Source organism: Elephas maximus, chromosome 17, assembly GCF_024166365.1.
Source record: "Elephas maximus indicus isolate mEleMax1 chromosome 17, mEleMax1 primary haplotype, whole genome shotgun sequence".
NCBI lineage: Eukaryota > Metazoa > Chordata > Mammalia > Proboscidea > Elephantidae > Elephas > Elephas maximus.
In genome coordinates this window covers 38,922,110-38,942,778 of record NC_064835.1, presented here as the reverse complement: position 1 = coordinate 38,942,778, position 20,669 = coordinate 38,922,110, and the positions used below count along the sequence as shown (strand labels likewise).

General features: G+C 44.3%; 1 protein-coding gene across 1 annotated transcript in view; it reads left to right on the top strand.

Moving 5' to 3' along the window:
- The first annotated feature begins 356 nt into the window (after positions 1–356).
- The window catches only part of OPCML (opioid binding protein/cell adhesion molecule like), a 1,635,517-nt gene continuing 1,615,204 nt past the window's right edge, over positions 357–20,669 (top strand). Inside the window, exon 1 of the mRNA XM_049856264.1 lies at positions 357–611. Coding sequence (XP_049712221.1) covers positions 551–611 — 61 coding nt within the window. The 5' untranslated portion in view covers positions 357–550. The remainder of the gene's footprint in view (positions 612–20,669) is intronic.

The window sequence follows — 20,669 nt, the reverse complement described above, 5'->3', positions numbered from 1 at the left end:
TCTGCCGAGAAGCACCTTCCTTTCTTGTGATGCTCTTGGTCTTCGAGGGTAAGGTCTAAGGGTCTTGCCAGAACTCCTTTGCCCACTGAGGTGCTCACCTGTGCCCACACTCACCCCACGCTTGCCTGCTTACACGTACACTGCACAGTGCTGGTGTTGAGCACATTGGTGCATTCTGGATCAGGGAGTGAGTAAGGGCTGGGCTTCAACTCCCCTTAGAGTCAAGCCTTCAGAATAGGAGAGAGGCTGTGTGTCACTCAGGAGAGTGGAGCCAATGCGTGCCTGGGAGGCGGTCGGCTCTGAGCCCTGAGCAGACTGGTGCTTATGATTCTTACCAGTTGTGTGTATGTGCAAGGAAAAACCAGCCAGAGACGCTCCTGCCTGCTCCTGTCTCTCTCACGCGCTCTCTCTGGCTCCCTCTCTCTTCAGCTCTCTCCCTCCCTTTGCAAACATTGGATTTAAACCTGCTCAGAATTCCGCACAGAGGAAGGAGCTGCGGTGGCAGCAGCAGCAGTAGCCAGCCCAGCTACCAAGAGCACCTCAGCCCAAGATGAACCATCCTGCCTGCTGGATCGTCTTTTCTGCAACAACTGCTCTACTCTTCATCCCAGGTACCAGGAAGGGTTTGTTCCATTTGGGGAGGGGGGAGTTTAAGATACTGGAGCCTGGGAGGTAGGAGGAGAAGGGAGCGCAGGGGCTGGGAGGAAGAGAGGGAATGAGAGATGCCGGGAGTGAAGGGGCAGGTTTGCTGTGTGCAGACGCACACACCCGCTCCCCTCACTCCCACACGCACACATGCTGGCAGCACCGGGCTGGTCCTTGCTCAGGGCTCCAGTGAGCTGGGTGCGAGATCTGCTTCATGCTGGGAGGCAGGAAAGATACCAGCTGGCATTAACCAGTTGTGCCCCTGGGCTAGGAGAAAAAAAAAAAATAGGAGAAGAGGGGTCTAAACTCTCCATCATAAACCCTTCCTGCAGCTGTGTTGGGACCTGCGGGATCCGTGGGGCGTCTATTTCTCTCTCAGTCTTCTTTCTGTTTCTGAATTAATCTCTACCTCTACATCTCCCTGTATTTTTTTCTATCTCTCTCTATCTCTCTTATTTCTCTCCTTCCCTCTCCGCTCTCTCCCTTCCTGTCAAGCCAGCGCTCTCTCCCCTACTCTCTGGTACCTCAGCTGCTTCCTCTCCCTTTCCTTTTCCTTTGCTCATGCATTTCGTATCATAGAACATACCTGCTCCCACCTCTCACCCTTGCTTTATCCTTCTGCCAAATGGGCAGATGATGTCTTTGGAATTCAGAGCCCTCCTCGTTTCTCCTTCCCACTCCTCACTCTGAAAATTCTAGTCTCCCTTGAGAGCATTTGCAATATCCATAAAGGGGGAAAGCCTGGGAATCTGGATTTACCTGGTTTTCCCTAACATCCTCCCTACCTAGCCTAATGGCTTAAGTGTGAGTAGGACTTGGTTGGGGAAAACAAAATCTGCAGTGACACAGGTAAGATGCTGCAATCCTAAGGACAATCATCTGAGTGAATATGTTGCAAAATTCAACATGTTTTAATAGATCGGATAATTGCACGCATGCCATTCGCAAGCAGACAATTGAATGCCTGCAGGTACCCTTCAAACAATGCTGAAGTGGCTGGGTGATTCCTGCCAAGGTTCCAGGCAGCATCAAAGGGTCTGTGGCGTTTCTGTACTAAACCCCAAGGATTTCTTTTTTCTCAAATTGAGATGCATGTGTTTGGTTAAACATTATACACACACACACACAGAGGCATAAATGCTAAGATTCTTTAACCTTACATACCTTTGTACAGGTATAAACACATCTTTATATTCAGAATCGCTAGGTAAGGTGATTTTTTTTGTTGTAGTTTATCTGTTTGTTTTAAGAGCGTAAAGCCTTATGTATTTCAAGCTGCCAAAGTGAAATCAGGAAAATGGAAGTTCATTGGAGAGAAAGAAGAAGGGACTGAGAGCAGAAATGTTTTGTAACACTCTTTTCAGTTGCACCCTTTCAAGCATGGCGGTTCTATATAAGCATTTGGGGGAATCTAATTTTTTTTTTTTTAATCTTTTTTGTGGTGGTTATTCTTCCAAATTCAAGCGTCGGTCAGGGTCAGGAGGGGTTTCAGCAGGACATGGCTGGGGGTGGGGGAGGGTGGGCAGTATAGCCAAAAAGGGTGCAGTACCTGCTTGAGCCTGATCCAGGGGGCCAAGTGGGTGCTTTGGGTCCTTGGTGTTAGAAGACAAACTTTCCTGTATATGTATGCAAGACCCTGGACTGGATAGATGCTGATGGGGGCCTCCCAGCACCCATGTCCCTGTCCCCCCAACTCTGCTTGAGCCCTGAGGAAGATAGCATCAGAAATCAGGACCCCTGCCCCAAAGGGAGTCTGGCTTTCCGTGATCTCCTCTCAGGGCAGAGCTCAGGAAATGGCACTTTGACCAGGGAGGGCAACGAACCACTGCTGTTTCTGACACTGCACTGCAGTGCACCCACCCCAACACCCTAAGTCCCACTCCACGGTGCTGAGCCAGGGGCACCTTACCTGGGAGAAGCATCCATTCCTAAGGAAGCCAGCTGCCTTCAAGGGGAACAAGCCCTGTCTGCTAAGCCCTTCAGCCCAGGGCAGGTGAAGCATGGGGGGTGAAGGTTGGGGTGAGGGGGTGATGGGCAGACCTGGGGCCTCTCAGAGCCCAGCACCCCTCCCCAGTGGACACTCCTTCTCACATAATCTGTGGCCAGCTTGAGGGCCTGCTCTTTATATTAATTATGCCAGAGGCCTGGCCTGAGAAACTGCTAACAGGGAGGAGGAAAAGTTGCTGTTACAGAGGTGGAAGTAGGATGAAGAAAAGCATTGCGTCTTAAAGGGCTCCTGTGGAAATGGAACCGGCTGTGCCCGAAAGTTATCATTAGCTGCACTGGAGCAGTTGTGACTTCGCCTTCCTCACTACTCTTGTTTCTTTTATATCCTTAGACTTTATTTTTTCTTTTTCTCAAAAGATGGTTTTTTTTTCCGCCAAAGGGGTAAATGCCAGCTCATTAGCCATTTACTTTCCCTGAGCCTGAAGACAGAGGTTAATATAGTAATGAAACCTTGATATGCTTAGACCTCCATGCCATTTCATTCCACAGCTTCTATTTCTTGGTAAAACACGTTTCCATCCCAGGATAATTCTGAGGCTAATGTTGTTGTCACCTAGTGCCTTCCAGGGGGAGGCTGGTAGTCATAAATGGCTTTCCTTGTGGAATTCCTGTGACAGAAGGGCAGTAAAAAGTGAAAACTGCAATGAGCCCACAGCAAGATGGAGCAGAGGGCAGCGGGACTATCTAATTGTCACGCCAGTGGCACAGGCTTAAGATGCTGTTGTGGAGTCAGACACCAAGGGTGAGGGCATGTCTGTTGCCTTCGGTGTGGGGAGGAGACAGGTCTATGCAGGGGGCAATTTGACCTTATATGGGAGCTACTGGGGGTAGATGAACAGAATGGGGAGGAGGCCCTGGGGAAGCAGTTCCCAGGGAGTAGGTGATGCGGGCCATCTGCATCAGTCACTTCAGGGTGGGTTAAAAATGCAGGTTCCCCTCCCCAGCTCAGACACATGCACTTTTAACAAGCAGTCCAGGTCATTCTGAGGCACTTTTCAACCACATTTTAAGAGACATTATACTCTAGAATCACTGTTCAAAACCTGCAACACTGAGTCAAAACCCTTCTTCAGCCAGCTCTTTTCCCCTTCGCCTCTGAGAAATGGCCCCATGTACCTGGGCAGGTGGTTGGGAGAACAGTGAAGGCTCAGTTCCTACAACACGGTGCAGCCCAGAAGGGCTGGGCTAGTGATGGCACACTGTATCCTAGTCTGGAGGGCTTCTTTTCTCAAGGTTGGACCACTACCTCCCATTCGTCCCCTTCTCAGCCCGTCCTGTCTGCATCTTCTTTTCTGTTCTGCAACTCAAAACAGGGGAGCTGGCAGTGAGGAATGTCCATCTCCTTGGCCAGGATTTTGATGTGTCCTCCCTCAGAGATCTGTGAGCCTGGCTTCACAGCCACAGCCCTATCTCCTGCATCTTAGTCAGGCTTTGTCCTATTACCTTCAGAAACTCCTGGACTTGGGTGAAGAATCCACTCTGAGCTTTTGGATTCTTTCTTTTCCAGGACATACTTTCTTGCATTCTCCTTCAGGAAAGTGTTCTCTGGAACTAGGGCTCTTTGGGACACTCTTGGTGTACGGCTGTTTGGCTTTGAGGTGAGACCTGCTGGTTTGGATTTGGGGGTGGGCACTCTACAGCCAAGGTTAGATCTCCTCATCCCCTACCTCTCACCATCACGGTGGTAAGAAATCTGTTAAGATTTCCTGATTTTCGAAAGGGATCAAAATAGGAGAATCATTAGCCACTGGGATAATACAGTCCCCACGCTCACTAAAAAAGAGATAGGAACCAGGGCTGGGTGTCTGCTTATGATCAGACCTCATTATCTTTCTGCCACTCACAGATTCATGTCCCCTCCTCCTCAGCCACCATGCTATCTTGTGGCCTTCATCCCTTGGAAATGATGGACACGTTAATAAGATCAAATCACCTCGTGTCGGCACTCAACACTGGCCCAGGGCAATGACAGGCATGAGGAAGGAGATGGGTGTAGGCTGCCTCATAAAGACCACCGCGGTAGCCTGGAGCTGGACAGCATTCCTCAGTCTGAGATTAATCAGAAATTCCAAATGGCTTGAAGTTCTCATGTCTTGCTTCAGTCTTGTCTACCCTGATGTTTTCTCTCATTATTAGCACCCTCTGCCATGTCTCTGTAGACTGGAAAGTTACAGCAGGAGATTACTTAAACAGCTGGCTCTTTCCTGAGTGTGCTATTTATCAGCTCTGGGCCTGAGTTTCCCATGTCAGCCACTGAGAACTAACGTTAAACCTGTGTAGGAGCTCAGAGGGGCCAGGCTCTTACTCTGGGGCTGGGGTGGGGACTGGTGGGGAGGGAGGGCCTGGACCTGAGTCCCTCAGCTGAGAAGTGACACTTTTTGATTTGGGAGCTCTCTTTGGTTTGTTTAATTGGTTCAAGCCATTCTTTGAGACCCCTTTAGCAATCTGTTGATTGGGCTCCGATAATATGTGCTTCTGGCTTCCAATTGAATAGAGCAGCCAAAATCCTCTCTTAAGTGATAACAAGGTGAACATCTATGAGTTTTTATCATAGAAATTTCATCCTGGTCTCCTGGTACTAGGGTAAAGAGAGAAGGCTGCTTGCTTTTAGGGGAAGGTAAGGGGGCATTCTTTATTGTTGCTGAAAGAGGAAGACTAGATAGAGCTGTACTGACTTTGTCCCAATGATGAAAATTAGCAGAACACAATCCACCCATTTGCTTATTCAACAAGAAGTTGTACAGGTCTCGATAAAACAAAATCAATTAGTTAAGATACTCCCCTGCCTCAAGAAACATAAATTCAGTAAAATAGGAAATGATTCATCCACTTCCTTCTTTTTTGACCTTCAGTGAGAACATGCCTGCTAATCTTTAGCTTCCTGGGCCTTGATTTCTCTGCTGGAAAACTAAGGCAGCCTATATGGCCCCTTTGGTCTCCTAAAGCATTACAATATTTTTGATGATGTGCTTGGTACACAGACATGTAATATCAGTCCTGGCAGTCAGTGCCCAGGAACCCTGTCTAGTAGCTGCTTGTGTCTATGAAGCCCAGCAACCTGCAACCCTGCCTGCAGCTGCCTGGGGCTGGGGAGAGAAAAGAGAAGGAAATCACCCCAGCCTTCATGTCAGTGAACTCAACTGTTGGTCCACAGTTGGCTCCTGGCTGCTGACAAGCTAGCCTGTCAGAAGCAGTGATGTTAGCACCTTCTGGAATGCAGGGCTGGGCAGACACTGGGGGAAGTAGGCAGGCTGGCAAGACCTTTGGGCAGCTCTGCTCTAGTCTCCCACCCTTCCAACTCTGCTAAAAGCTCAGAATCAGATCCCTCAGCACAGCTCTAGGCCCTGGGACAGGGTCCTTCATGCCTTTCGTCCCTGCTGGTGGGAGTCCCGGACATATACTTTGCTGCTTAATCTGCAGGGCCATGGTTGCCCCTACATTTCCTCCAGGGAGGGGAGGCTGTGACACAGCAGGGTATGAAAATGGTCCCACTTGATAGGTTTCTGCACCACTCAACAATGCCCAAGACAGTGGTATTTGCAGGGCCCAGGGCAGGACTAAAGGTATTCTGAGAATGGAGCAGAAGTAAAACCTATGACCAGAGGGGAGTTTAAAGACAAATGGGTTCACTATTGCGTTCATGTAGGTGTGTGAATAGAATATACATCCCGCCTCCCTTCTTCTGTGCCCTGCTCACGTCAAGACACACCCACGCTTTGGCTTCTTTCCAAGTCACTTTCATGGCTTCCCTAAGGAAAGTAAGCCCCTTCCCCTGACTTCTATCTCGGCCCTTCCAGAACTTCCAGCTGCACATACCCAGCCTTGGTGCTTTCGCTGGTGGGCACATATGGCTGCGGCCTACACTCCCTCTGGCAGACGCTGCCGCATGGGTGCATGTTTCCTCCCAGCTCCACGGACACGCCAGCTCTTCACACATCTGCCCACTCGCCCATGTGGCCCAGAGCCTGGGCTAGAGGCAGAGTCAGCACTTGTTTTCTTCACCTCCCTCCCACCCAGGCCCCTTGGTGCTGAGAGGCTGGGGACGCCCCTGCACTTACTAGACTAACTTAATTAAATGTTTGCCAAATGCTTTGAGACACCCCTGGGCAATGTGCTGGGTAAGTGCAGAGCATTATCATTATGATGCAGGCACATTGCCTTTAATGAGTAGAGATGCTGTGCTGAGAGAACCTGGGAAAGGCCAGGATGAATAGAGGCATCAGGACACAGGCCATTGATTGGAATGGCTGCTTTGCACGTTCGTGGGAAATAAGTGACAGTAGCATTGCACTAGTAATCTGCTGTGAAAAACCAGCACAGTTGGCATTTCAAGGAGCAGTCTTTGAAATGACCTGAGAGGTCATTCCTGAGTCTTTACACCCAGGAAACTTACAAATGGGAGATTGCTGGGTGGCCCATACGATTAAGTGCTTGGCTGCTAACTGAAAGTTAAGTGCTGGGCTGCAAACAAAATGCTGGGAAGTTCAAATCCACCCAAACATGCCTCAGAAGAAAGGCCTGGAGATCTACTTCTGAAAAATTGGCCATTGAGAACCCCGTGGAGCAGTTCTACTCTGAAACACTTGGGGTTTGTTTTGGTTTTGGGAAGTTGATTAGTGATTATGCCAAGAATAGCATGCTATGGGTTTTCATGCTTTATAGTTTATGTGGAAAACTTATCTTTGTCGTCATTTGTTCCTCCCAAGAGGCTGTGAGATAAGCAGTGCTGGTATTAGCCAGTTTTGATCTTATCTTTTCCTTGCTTAAAATACTACATAGACTTCTGGTTGCCTTTAGAATATAGTTCAAAACACCTACCATGACCTAGAAAGCCATGATCCGGCCCTTGTTTCCCTTTTAGCTTCCTCTCACATGTCTCTCCCCTTCCAGCTCTTGGCTGTAGTCACTCTGGACTTACTCAGTTCCTCAAACATGTCATGTTCCCTCCTTCTCAAGGAGGAAAGTAATGTTATCTGAGGGTGGAAATTTCTGATCCTCTTACCACAATGTTTCTGACTAAATGTCCTTTCCATCCTTCAGGGCTCAGCTTAAACGTCACTTTCCCAGGAGGGAATTCTTTAAGTTCTGAAGTAGGCTACATTTTCCTGGTTATTATGCAAGTCCACAAAACTAGGCTCCCACTTCTAACACTGCGAATCCCCATATTCTAAAGTAGCTCTTTGTTTAATGCCTGTCTTTCCTACCTCGACTGTGGTCCACAAAGGCAGGTACCACATCTATTTTGTTCACTAACATACTCTTAGTGCCTAGTAGTACAGAGACTGATAGAAAACAAGTGCTCCAAACTCATTTGTTGGAAGAATGAATGAGTAGATGAATGAATGAATGGATAGATGAAAGAGTAAGCATCACACACACACACACAAAAAGTGTCAGGGCCCCAATTGTTATATTGCATCTCTCCGAATCTTCAGAAGAATTTGGGCCCCTGGCCTGCCCACTCATTGGCCCCCCCATCTGCAGGGCAATACCTACAGAGAGGCTTGGGGATAGGCTTTGCTAATGGGAGATGGAAATATGCAAAGAATTTTTATAGTGATTATTCGTTTTAGTGTTCATGCTTGTCAACAAACACCAGCTCTGAGCTACTAACTAAACACACGTGCAGAGTGGCTCAGAGCTGGGGCTGCATATTTTGGATCTCACGTTTCATGTTTTGACAGATACATAAGAGTGTGCCAGTTGTTAGTGAACCCAGATGTAGGCCTAATATGTGCTGTTGGTTTAAATCAAACTAAAATTACTCCATGATACCATCAGGAAGTCTGGAGAAGTGGCCCTAATTACTTGAAATTTAGAGTCATGCCCTTGATTCCCACAAGTACAAACTGTGCAGATACAAGAAGGAATTGTGCTGGTTAGAAGAAAAAAAATCCTGGGTTGGAACAGGAAAATGCAAATGGCATGGATCAAGACCAAACCCATTTCTGATGAGCCAATTCCGACTCACAGCAACCCTATAGGACAGAGTAGAACTGCCCTATAGGATTTCCAAGGCTGTAAACTTTATGGGAGCAAATTGCCGCATCTTTCTTTTGTGGAGTGGCTGCTGGGTTCAAACCACTGACCCTTCGATTAGCAGCCAAGTGCTTTAACCACTGTGCCACCAGGGCTCCTCAATGGCATGGAAGTGAATCCATAGTATCAAGCGATACTTAAACGGGTTGATGTTGATATGGAAAATGTAAATGTGGGCTCAACAAATCAGAAGAGACAGAAAAAGGGCCTTATAATATCTCATACTTCACAATCACATTTCATACTCTACCTTATTTCAGAGTTGCTATGTCATAAGTGTGGGATTCTGAATGCTGAGATCTTGCTTTTTTCATTTCTAAATGCCCTGCAGGGGCAAGCACATTCATTTATTTGGTGTATTATTTATAGAGTGATTACTATGTGACAAGTACTGTGTTATGTGATGGGAACACAATGGTTGAACAAAAATTGTTCTGGTTCCTAAAGTCTAGTGAGAGACAGGCAAAAATCAAATAAATACCCGCAGAGATGTGAAATCATGACAGACAAGGGCTCTGGAAATGGAGGGGTGTGGTGCTATATGACCTATGAGGAAGGCTTGATCTTGTCTTGGAGGCCAGCAAAGGTGTCCCTGTGAAAGTGACAACTGAGCTAAGATATGAAGGATAAAGGATGAGAAGTAGAAATTATCCAAACCAAAGGGAAAAAAGAAGCATGAACAGAACATGCAAAGCCGTGGGGGATCAGAGCACATCCTCCTGTTTGACTGAAGCATAGAGGGAGAGAGTGTGGTGCAAGACGATGCTGGAGGGATGGGAAGGGGTCAGCAGACGCAGACAGTTATTGAAGGACATTTTGTCATTTTGCCCTTTATTCTAGAAGTGATGGAAAACCATTGAAGTGATTCATGTGGTGGGAGGGAGAATCATGATTTATACCTGGTAAATCTCATTCTTGTTGCATTTTGCAGAATGGATTAGGGTTGAGCAAAATTGGAAGGAGTAGGCAGTTGGGGGGCTATGCAGTCGTTCAGAGGCGGAAATGGCAGTGTCTTGGAACTTGATGGTGGCAACTGGAATGGATAGACACCGATAAACTTGAAAGTCTTCACAAGAAATGTCTCGGTGCTCCATGCATGTCTGCAGAATCTGAATATAAAGTCAACCCACAGTTAGTACCAAAAACCATTTTGGGAGAATTGAAAAGAGTACCTGTCCTCAAATTCCTGCTTGACTGATTCAGTTTGGGTGTTTAGGCCTGACACAGGAGCTGGAATAGACTGTTTTTGGAAATTCCATAATTCCTGGTGGTCCAATAATATGAGCTCCTTAACTGGTTCCTTTCAGGATCTAATACAGGGACTAAAAATTGCATCACTCATCTTCCCTATCCATCAACAAGATTGCACAGAGCCCTAGTTGTGTTATCTGTTGGACCTGCCCGTGATTGTTTTCTCCTGGAAGAACCAGGCATTGTAGAGAAGCTTTGGTCAGACAATAGAGTGACTCATGGGTGCCAAGAGGCAGCTACTTGGCAGACACTTTCATAATGACATAAAAATGTGTATTATCTCCTCTCAAGTTCCACCACCCAGGTCCTCTGAGCATAGCATGTCATCTATGGCTGCCAGGCAAACATTTTTTAAATTACACTAATTTATTGAGAAAAGTAGAGGCCCTTGGAGATTATCTAATATAGATGAGGGAATTGAGGCAAAGGGAGTCTATTTTCCAAAGTCATTTAGTTAGAGATAAGGACTGAGCCAACACTTGGACACAGATGTTTACATAATCTTTCTGGTCTTGTCTCAACAACACAATAGTGAAAGGCTGACCTGAACTTTGCTACCCAGTCTGCAACCTGTTGAAGCCTTTGGAAAAACAGATGTGTAACCCTGGCCACTTCCCTGTTTCCCAGTGCTCTCTCCCCTTGTGCATAAAGAACATCTGGGAACAGGGCCACTGCAGGGTATCTTTTCCCAAGGATTAGGGTGAAAGGTACAGAAACAAACAAACAAACAAAAGTCTTATCCCTTACAAAGGCATTCTCATACTTCAAATGACCTTTGTAACTTAACTGGAAGACTCCTAGAAATAAACTTTTCTTGATATGTGGAAGAATATGCTCGGCATGATACATTACCAAATGCCAGATATGTGTCAACCTGACTTGTTTGGTCTACACACTATGAAAGGCACCTGCCTTCATCATCACTATACCATAAAAACATTTATTTTTAGGTTACCTGTTTGGATTTGGCTTTGCACTGAGCCAAGAGACAATCCATACAGAGAATGCCATAGTCTGCATATTAATGATTCATGGTTAAATAGTGATTTACAGTGTAAAAGTGCTTTCACATACCTCAGAACTATCCTGTATGCTAATAAGTGGAAAAGCCATGTCTTCTTATTTTTCTAATCCTGCCACCACCACACTGTCTTCACAGTTAACAACATGGGCATGGCCATAATTAAAATGATAGGTACAAAAGAGCTGTAGACAAATGGAGAGTAGAAGGCAAGAGTCCAGATATAGAGACATGCCAGATGTGATGTAGGGTAAATGCAATGGTATACAAGATGGTAGGACCATTAGGACATGAAGATGGTGAGGCCAAAGCACCAATGGGCATTTCCATTCCTGGGAAAACAGGCCTAAGGAAGTCTTTGACCTTTCTGAACATGCAACCTAGTTCTTCTTAGCAGCCCAGTGCCAAGGTATTTCCCATACTCCTCAAAGAGAGGAGAATGTTGGAAGAGAGAATGTGGCAGATGGAAATAACCCATCAGCCTACAGACTCCAAGAAACTGGAGTTTTCTTGGGAGTCCCCTGGCGAAGAGAGTATCCAGTCTCACTTGGCCCTGGGCTGGCTGCCTCTTTTGGGTGAGGCCCAGAGAAGAAGGAATGGTGAAAAATACTGTCAGTATTCTATACCTGTTTGCTTCTTCTGTTTGGGGAGCAGTCTTGGAAGTAAAAGGGCATTGTCTTGTGACTACTCTCAGTTTAGCCCATGATGTTCATGAAGGTTGAGCCATTTCTTTATTATGACCAGAATGACAATTTCTTTCTTTCTTTCACTTAAATTGTTAATTTTAAAAGTAGACAGTTGGCCCTTCTGCTGCCACCTTGTGGGAGAGTTTGGAAACACTGACCTAGAAATAAGACGACGGCTTCTGGCTTGTCTCTGCCCTTATGAACTGTGTGGGCAAATGGCTTAGCCTCTCCAAGGCTCTTAATCCTTTGAAAAATAGGAAAATAGAACTGCCTCACCATCTTCCCAGAGTGGCTATGAAGGGCTATACACTTCCAGGTTGCCAAGTCTTGTTGCATCACTTGGGTGTGGCATTTTTGTCTGTTTTTCTCTCTTTCTTTTCTACGTCAACCTTGTTGATTTTCTCTCTTTGCTTGACTAGGTTGAGTGAGATTACAATTATCAGTGTAGCACATTCCAAGTGGCTGTGATATTTATTTTGGAGTAGGAGACGTATTTTGGAGAAGTTCTGCTTCACTTCCTTGTTGTTGTTAGATGTGTTTGAGTCAATTCCAACTAGTAGTGACCCTATGTACAACAAGGAAACCCTGGTGGCATAGTGGTTAAGAGCTATGGCAGCTAACCAAAAGTTCAACAGTTCAAATCCACCAGGTACTCCTTGGAAACTCTGTGGGGCAGCTCTACTCTGTTCTACAGGGTCACTATGAGTCAGAATCGACTCGACAGCAACGGGTTTTTATGGATGTACAACAAAATGGAACACTGCCCTGTCCTATGCCATCCTCACAATCGTTGCTTTGTTTGAGCCCATTGTTGCAGCCACTATATCAATCCATTTTGACGAGGATCTTCCTTTTTCACTGACCCACTACTTTACCAAGCATGATAATGTGTCCAGGGACTGGTCCGTCCTGATAACGTGTCCAAGGTACATGAGAAAAAGTCTCGCCATCCTTGCTTCCAAGGAACACTCTGGCTGTACTTCTTCCAAGACAAACTTGTTTGTTCTTCTGGCAGTCCATGGTATATTCAATATTCTTCGCCAACACCATAATTCAAAGGCATCAGTTCTTCTGTCTTCCTTATTCATTGTCCAGCTTTTGCATGCATATGAGGCAATTGAAAATATCATGGCTTGGATCAGGCATACCTTAGTCCTCAAACTGACATCTTTGCTTTTTAATACTTTAAAGAGGTCTTTTGCAGCAGATCTGCCCAATGCAATACATCCTTTGATTTCTTGACTGCTGCTTCCATGGTCATTGATTTGTGGATCCAAGTAAAATGAAATCTTCGACAATTTCAGTCTTTTCTCCATTTATCATGATGTTGCTTATTGGTCCAGTTGTGAGGATTTTTTTTTTTTTTATGTTGAGGTACAATCCATACTGAAGGCTGTAGTCTTTGGTCTTCATCAGTTAATGCTTCAAGTCCTCTTTACTTTGAGCAAGCAAAATTGTGTCATTTGCATAATTTGTTTATGAGTCTTCCACCAATCCTGATGCCACCTTCTTCTTCATATAGTCCAGCTTCTCTGATTATTTGCTCAGCATACAGATTGAACAAGTATGGTGAAAGGATACAACCCTGATGCACACCTTTCCTGATTTTAAACCACACAGTATCCCCTTGTTTTGTTTGAATGACTGCCTATGTACAGGTTCTTCATGAGCACAATTAAATGTTCTGGAATTCCCATTCTTCACAATAATTTGCTATGATCCACACAGTCAAATGCCTTTGCATAGTCCATAAAACATAGGTAAACATTTTACTGGTATTCCCTGCTTTCAGGCAAGAGCCATCTAATATCCCCTTGTTTCACATCCTCCTCTGAATCTGACTTGAACTCATGGCAGTTCCTTGTTGATGTACTGCTGCAAATGTTTTTGATTTATCATCAGTGAAATTTTACTTGCATGTGATATTAGTAATATTGTTCAAAAATTCTGCATTCTGTTATATCCCCTTTATTTAGAATGGGCGCAAATATGGATTTCTTCCAGTCAATTGCCCAGGTAGCTGTCTTCCTAATTTCTTGGCATAGATGAGTGAGTGCTTCCAGCGTTGCATCCATTTGTTGAAATGTCTCAATGGATATTCCATCAATTCCTGGAGCCTTGTTTTTACCAGTGCCTTCAGTGCAGCTTGGACTTCTTCCTTCAATACCACTGGTTCTTGATCATATGCTACCTGTTGAAATGATTGAATGTTGGTCACTCCTTTTCGGCACAGTGACTTGGTATATTCCTTCCATCTTCTTTTAAAAAAAATTTTTTTTTATTGTGCTTTAGATGAAAGTTTACAGCTCAAGTTAATTCCATCTTCTTTTGATACTTCTTGAGTCATTCAATATTTTGTCCATAGAATCCTCCAGTATTGCAACTTGAGGCTTGAATTTTTTTCTTCAGTTCCTTCAGCTTGAGAAATGCTGAGTGTGTTCTTCTGTTTTGGTTTACTAACTCCAGGTCTTTGTACATTTCATTATAATACTTTATTTTGTCTTTTTGAGCTATCCTTTGAAATCTTCTGTTCAGCTCTTTTACTTCATCATTTCTTCCATTTGCTCTAGCTACTGTATGTTCAAGGGCAAGTTTCAGAGTCTCTTCTGACATCCATTTTGGTCTTTTCTTTCTTTCCTGTGTTTTGCTTTCTTCGTGTATGATGTCCTTGATATCATCCCACAACTTTTCTGGTCTTTGGTTATTAGTGTTCGATGTGTCAAATCTGTTTTTGAAATGCTTTTCAAATTCATGTGGGGATATACTCAAGACTGCATTTTGAATCTCATGGACTTGTTTTAATTTTCTTCAGCTTCAACTTAAATGTGTATGTGAGAAATTGATGGTGTGTTCCACAGTCAGCCCCTGGCCTTGTTCTTACTGGTGATATTGAGCTTATCCATCATCTGTTTCCACAGATGTAGTCAATTTGATTCCTGTGTTTTTCATCCAGTAAGTTCCATGTGTATAGTCACTGTTTATGTTGTTGAAAAAAGGTATTTGCAATGAAGAAGTCATTGGTCTTGCAAAATTCTATCATGCGATCTCTGGTATCATTTCTATTACCATGGCCATATTTTCCAACTTCTTCTTTGTTTCCAACTTTTGCATTCCAATCATCAGTAATTATTAATGAATCTTGATGGCATGTTTGATCAATTTCAGACTGAAGAAAGTGGTAAAAATCTTCAGTTTCCTCATCTTTGGTGTTAGTGTTTGGTGTGTAAACTTGAATAATAGTGGTATTAACTGGTCTTCCTTGTAGGCTTATGGATATTATCCTGTCAATGTACTCCAGGACAGATCTTGAAATGTTTTTTTGATGATGAATTTAATGCCATTCCTCTTTAATTTGTCATTCCCAGCATGGTAAACCATGTGATTGTCTGAGCCAAAATGGCTAATATCAGTCCATTTCAGCTCACTGATGCCTAGGATATTGATCTTTATGATCATTTTTGAGGACTTCCAATTTTCCTAGGTTCATACTTTGTACGTTTCATGTTCCGATCACTAATGGATGTTTGCAAAAGTTTCTTCTCATTTTGAGTCATGCCACATCAGCAAATGAAGGTACCAAAAGCTTTACTCCATTCACATTATTAAAATCAACTCTACTTTGAGGAAGCAGCTCTTTCTCGGTTAGTGCCTTTCAACCCGAGGGGCTCATCTTCTGTCACTATATCAGACAATGTTCCTCTGCTATTCATAAGGTTTTCACTTGCTAATTTTTTCAGAAATAGACTGCCAATTCCTTCTTCCTAGTCTGTTTAGTCTGGAAGCTCTGCTGTAACCTGTCCATCTTTGGTGATCCTGCTGGTATTTGAATACCAGTAGGATAATTTTCAGCATCACAGCAACATGGAAGACAGCACACTAAGACAAACTGACAGACCTCCCTATATATGGAGAAACATTTGGTTTGCTTCTTCTTTTTCCATGGAGGGCCTTGGAAAATGGTCCATGTTTCCCCAACTGAGCTACTCTGGCCCTGCCAGAGAATGTAAACTCTGCTGTTTGGGTGGTAATGAGAGAGACATGGTGGGGTCAAGAAAGAACTCCAAAATGGAGCCTAAAGTCAGGTCAAAAGTTCTCTTCAGCCCTCTGAATACCAGGCCCTGAACTAATGATATCAAACTCCTAAGGCTTCTATTGCTATCAAAAGTAGAATCTCAGAGCAGTGTATGAATGGAAAAGATACTGTTGTGGAAGGGGGGTCTTCTTTGGCTCTCCAGAAAAAATGGTAGGGAGAGGATTAATTTTTCTAAATGGGATGATTAATGCATCCCTATATATGAGATTCTTCTTTTCCTAGTCCCAAGGGCTATTACAGCATCTCAGGTCCTCACAAACCCTTTCAACTTATGCTGGGCTGAGTCCAGAGTGAGAGCCACTAATGCAGTGTGTGCTTGGTAGTCAGAAAGGATGTCCAGGCTCACACACCTGTCCTGCACCTTGCCCTAGTCCAACGTGCTCAACTTCTCGGTAGCTGCAGAAAAAGACCCAGTCTGAGCTGAGATGAACTGGCTCAGAGCTTTGGAAAGGGACCTTGGGACCAAGAACCTCCCCAGCACATTCCACTTTATAAGTGTGCTTCTCTCTGTGTCACTGTCCTGTCTTCTGGGTAGTTAAAGTCTGAAGGCCCTGACCATAAGCTCTAGAGAAGAGTTGAAGCCCTGGTGGTGCAGTAGTTGACAGTTTGGCTGCTAACCAAAAAATCAGCAGTTCAAATCCACCAGCCACTCCTTGGAGATCCTATGGGGCAGTTCTATTCTGTCCTATAGGGTCGTTATGAGTCAGAATTGACTCAATGGCAATTTTTTTTTTTTTTTTTTGGTTTTATGGGGAACAGTACAGCTTGCTTGTACCTTACTCATACTCTGAGTCTTTGTCTCATTTGAGGTGGTGTGGGGAAATGTTTTAGCTCCCACTGGAACTAGAAAATTAGTTTTGCAGATTTTAATACTCATAAATGCTTTGGGCCTGTCTTTGGATGGGAAGACTCTCAGAGATATAGGGCTGTACTATCTAGCTTTGGTGTTGAACTGCCCAACCCCTGGTCCCTGGCCCGAGGTCTCATTAACATGCTTCAGAAGCTGTGTTGATAGGATCAAATCATAGAAACAGTCGGTGTTTTTTGGAAGCCAGTCAGCCTCAGCAAAGCATGGACATCAGGCTTGTCTGACAGGCCTGTTCTCTTGCAGATTAGAGGAATTGAGAAACTATTGACTTTCCCACTAGGATAATCTTTCATATATTAGAGTGTACGTTCCTGGGAGGGCAAGCAATTTTTCTGGTACCAAAAGTCAGATTTTATGGTTGTGGTTTAAGAACAGAAGCAATGGAAGCAAGTTCAGGAAGCTAGAGGAAGGAGAAAAATCAAAGAAGATACATTATGAATTTTTTATCTTGTAAAAACATCCTATATTCTCTATTCTTCTTCATTTTTAATTCTTCATGGCTATTTCTGTCTGCTGCTTTTTTATGGTGACATCTGGGAAGGGAGTGGCAGTGAAAGATTTTTCAGTAAGTGAAAGTCTGTAATTTACCTTGCCCTTTTGTTATCCCTCCCAGATGTGGGCTGTAGGGCTTGTTTTACCATCAGCAGATCTCTCATTAGGCCTGTGATTGGATTTCATTTTGCTGAAAGAAATGGATACATAAAAAATATCTTAGTCATTCTCTCAGAATTCCTTGAAGTCCCCTTTTCTGGACTCCACAGCACACTTGGTGGTATATGAAAGTCAGTGTAAAGCCAGAGAGCCAAGGTTAGAGATGTAGTGGAAATTAAGTGGATCTAGAAATATCTAGGGGCCAAAGTCAAGAAGGATAAAACTGAGGCACCAAGCCACCAAGCAAGAAGGTTGCAGTTGCTGAAGTTGAGGAGAGAAGGTGAGTCAGCCACCCAGCAAATAGTGCTAACAGAATAAAATATAAACCTGTTGCCATTGAGTCAATTCCAACTCATAGCGACACTATAGTACACAGTAGAACTGCCCCATAGGGTTTCCAAGGAGCAGGTGCTGGATTCTGCTGACCTTTTGGTTAATAGCAGAGCTCTTAACCACTGTGCCACCAGGGCTCCAAATAAAGTATGGACTTTAATAAATCATAATGTATCAATATTGGTTCATTAATCATGACAACTATGTAATACTAATTTAAGATGTTAGTAATAGGGAAAACTTGGTATGGGGCGTATGGAAACTCCATATTATCTTCACAACTTTTCTGTAAAACTATTCTAAAATTAAGTTTTCATCAAAAAAAAAAAAAAAAGTGCCAACAGAGCAGTAGGAGGAGTAAATCTGAGCCCTGAGAGTGCCTCTGACTCAGAGCTGAATATCTCCTTGATGCTGATGTGGAGTACAGTGACTGTTGTCCATTGAGATTTAAGCCTCTGTGGGCATACCCTTGACCTAGGCATCAAGGGGTAAACTACAGGAACTCAGAAATACCAGAAACCCTTGGTCTGTACAACTGTTTACCTGCCAACCTGCCCTTGGTTACCACCCTAAAGACATATCATACACACCACTCCCAGCCCTCCTTTTGGTTAACCTTGTGTGCTAGTAATGGGGTATTTGAAGGCTGTCTCTTTTCTACATCAGAAGGAGGAATATCATGGGACTCCACTTTAGCACTTACAGAGAAAACCATTGCTTCCAGGACTTTGTGGTATTCCAATCTTAGGATGTCAGAACTGGGTCGGGGGGGGGCAGGTAGGTGGAGATTGAAGAAACTTTAGCCTACCTTGCTTGTTTCATGGGTGCTGTGCAGGCCAGGCTGACATCCTTGATTTTCCCTGCCTTGCCCTCACCCGTGGTCACAGGCATCCCTTTAAAAAGTCACTGTAGTTACACGCTGACTCAGTTTGGCTCAGAACATTCCTGCAATTCCTTCAGGAATACCTCACACTGGTCCTGAATGATTATTCCATATTCCATGCTATTGCCTGGCTATTCCATCTCTATCTGGCCCCTTGTAATGACGACTTTGTTCAGGAGTTTGCCCAGCTCTCTTCGGTTTTCTCCCACAAATTGATGCCTCTCAGACCAAGTCCCACAGGCCCATGTCCTGCAGCCTATGGTTTTCTGTTTATGTTGTCCAGAGCCCTACAGTTTTCAGAGTCACCCATGTTCACTTGTTTTATACCATCAGTTTCAGCTGTAGAAAACAAAACAAAAACTTAAAACCAACTGTACTACCTGTGATCCTCCAACTTTTTTGTTCATAAATTCCTACCTGTAGTTTTAAGCATGTGCACACAATATATACTTATTTATGTATAAATTATATACATGATGACAAAAAGTCAGTTTTACAAGGATAAGATAAACATAAATAAAAGTAGGAACTCTGGCATTTCTTCTCTTCATATCAATGTAACCCTCAAAGTGCTCCTGGGGGTGGGTACTCCTTTGGAGACATGCCGTGTCCTTGGGGCTATAGTCAGTATGTAAATGTCAAAGCATTCTTGGTAAGATGCTGCTAATGACATTCCTCTGGCTGCTGATCTCTGGGAGTTAGCATGGTGATGTGTCCTTGGCCACACATCATGCTAGATGCTGGTACAATACAGTTGCTATGGTAGACCCCATCTTGGAGCAGCTGTAATGTTCTTCAACAATACCATCTTTGTGGTAAAAAATGAGTGACAAGTCAGTGCATATAGACCAACATCCAGAATACCCCTTCTTTGTCAAAAAACAAACCAACAAAAAGCAATAACAACAGAAACAAGAAAACATTGCAGGGAAATAAATGCAAAGCCGTTATTCTAAGAAACAAAAGCCAAGGAAATGGACTATCCATCCCAAATGGCCACGATTCTTATCTCCAGAGTTCTCCCTTTGCTTCCCTGTGTCCCACCTCTTTCCCAGGGATCACCACCCTAGAGACACTGAGGCTCTAACTCTTCTGATTTAGTTTAGCAATTGCCTTTGCCCTCAGCTGAGATAGGGCTAGACTTTCTCAAAAGAAATATTATTAGAATATATGAATGGAGATACACAGAAAATGATAAAATAGAGAAATTTGGAAATGTTACATTTTCCTGAGCACAGCTTGTATCCTGAGGTGACTCAGGTCAAGCCCAGTGTCTATAGTGGCTGTGAGAATTCTCTCTCAAGGTCATTAACTGCAGGAAGTGTAACTGACCAAGAGCTCCAGCTTCTGCGCTGCAGAATCCACTGTGGTATTTGCACTGTGATGCTCCCCACAGCTGCCCTCAGCCAGCCACTGAGCGGCAGGTCCATTCTTGGGAGGAAGTCCCTGGGTAGTGTAAACAGTTAGCACGCTCAGCACCTAACTGAAAGTTTAGAGGTTCCAGTCCACACTGAGTTGCCTCAGAAGAAAATCCTGATGATCTACTTCTGAAAAATTAACTATTGAAAACCCTGTGGAGCACAGTTCTACTCTGACACAGATGGGGCGTACTGGTTTTTATTCTTGGGAAAGGTGCACTCCTCTAATGGGCAACCTTGAGAACCCCCCAGAAGCTCTGCCAAACTTTGCTTACAACTATACCAGGGTTTCAGTGCCTCTACTCAGCCTTCCCTGCTTTCTGTGCTCTCACTTTCACGGGAATCAGAACTAATGGCATTCCTAGCCTTTTCCAGCCCCTCCCTGTCCCCATTTTCTCTCACAGGTGCTTCATCTAATAAATTTCTTGTACATTTAGTCCTGTCTTATATCTGGTTCTCGAGGGACCCAGACTAACTAGTATTGCTGGGATGACAGAGGTAAGTGGACATGTAAGCCAGTGTTTTACTTCATGTGCAACCCTTTCTAATTTCCTGCTATTCCACTCCACTCTGCGAAGTTAGAACTCATGGAAACCACTGTGTGACTGATGCAATTGGGACCTTTTTTAACCTGTCCATCAGGATTTCTCACCTGGACTTCTGGCTTTTTTGGGTTGATCAGTAAGGTGCTTCCTTCCCCCTTGACACTCTATGACCGGATTCACTTAGAAATTCAACCCCTCCCCTATATTTATTTCTCGTCTTTCTGGTTTG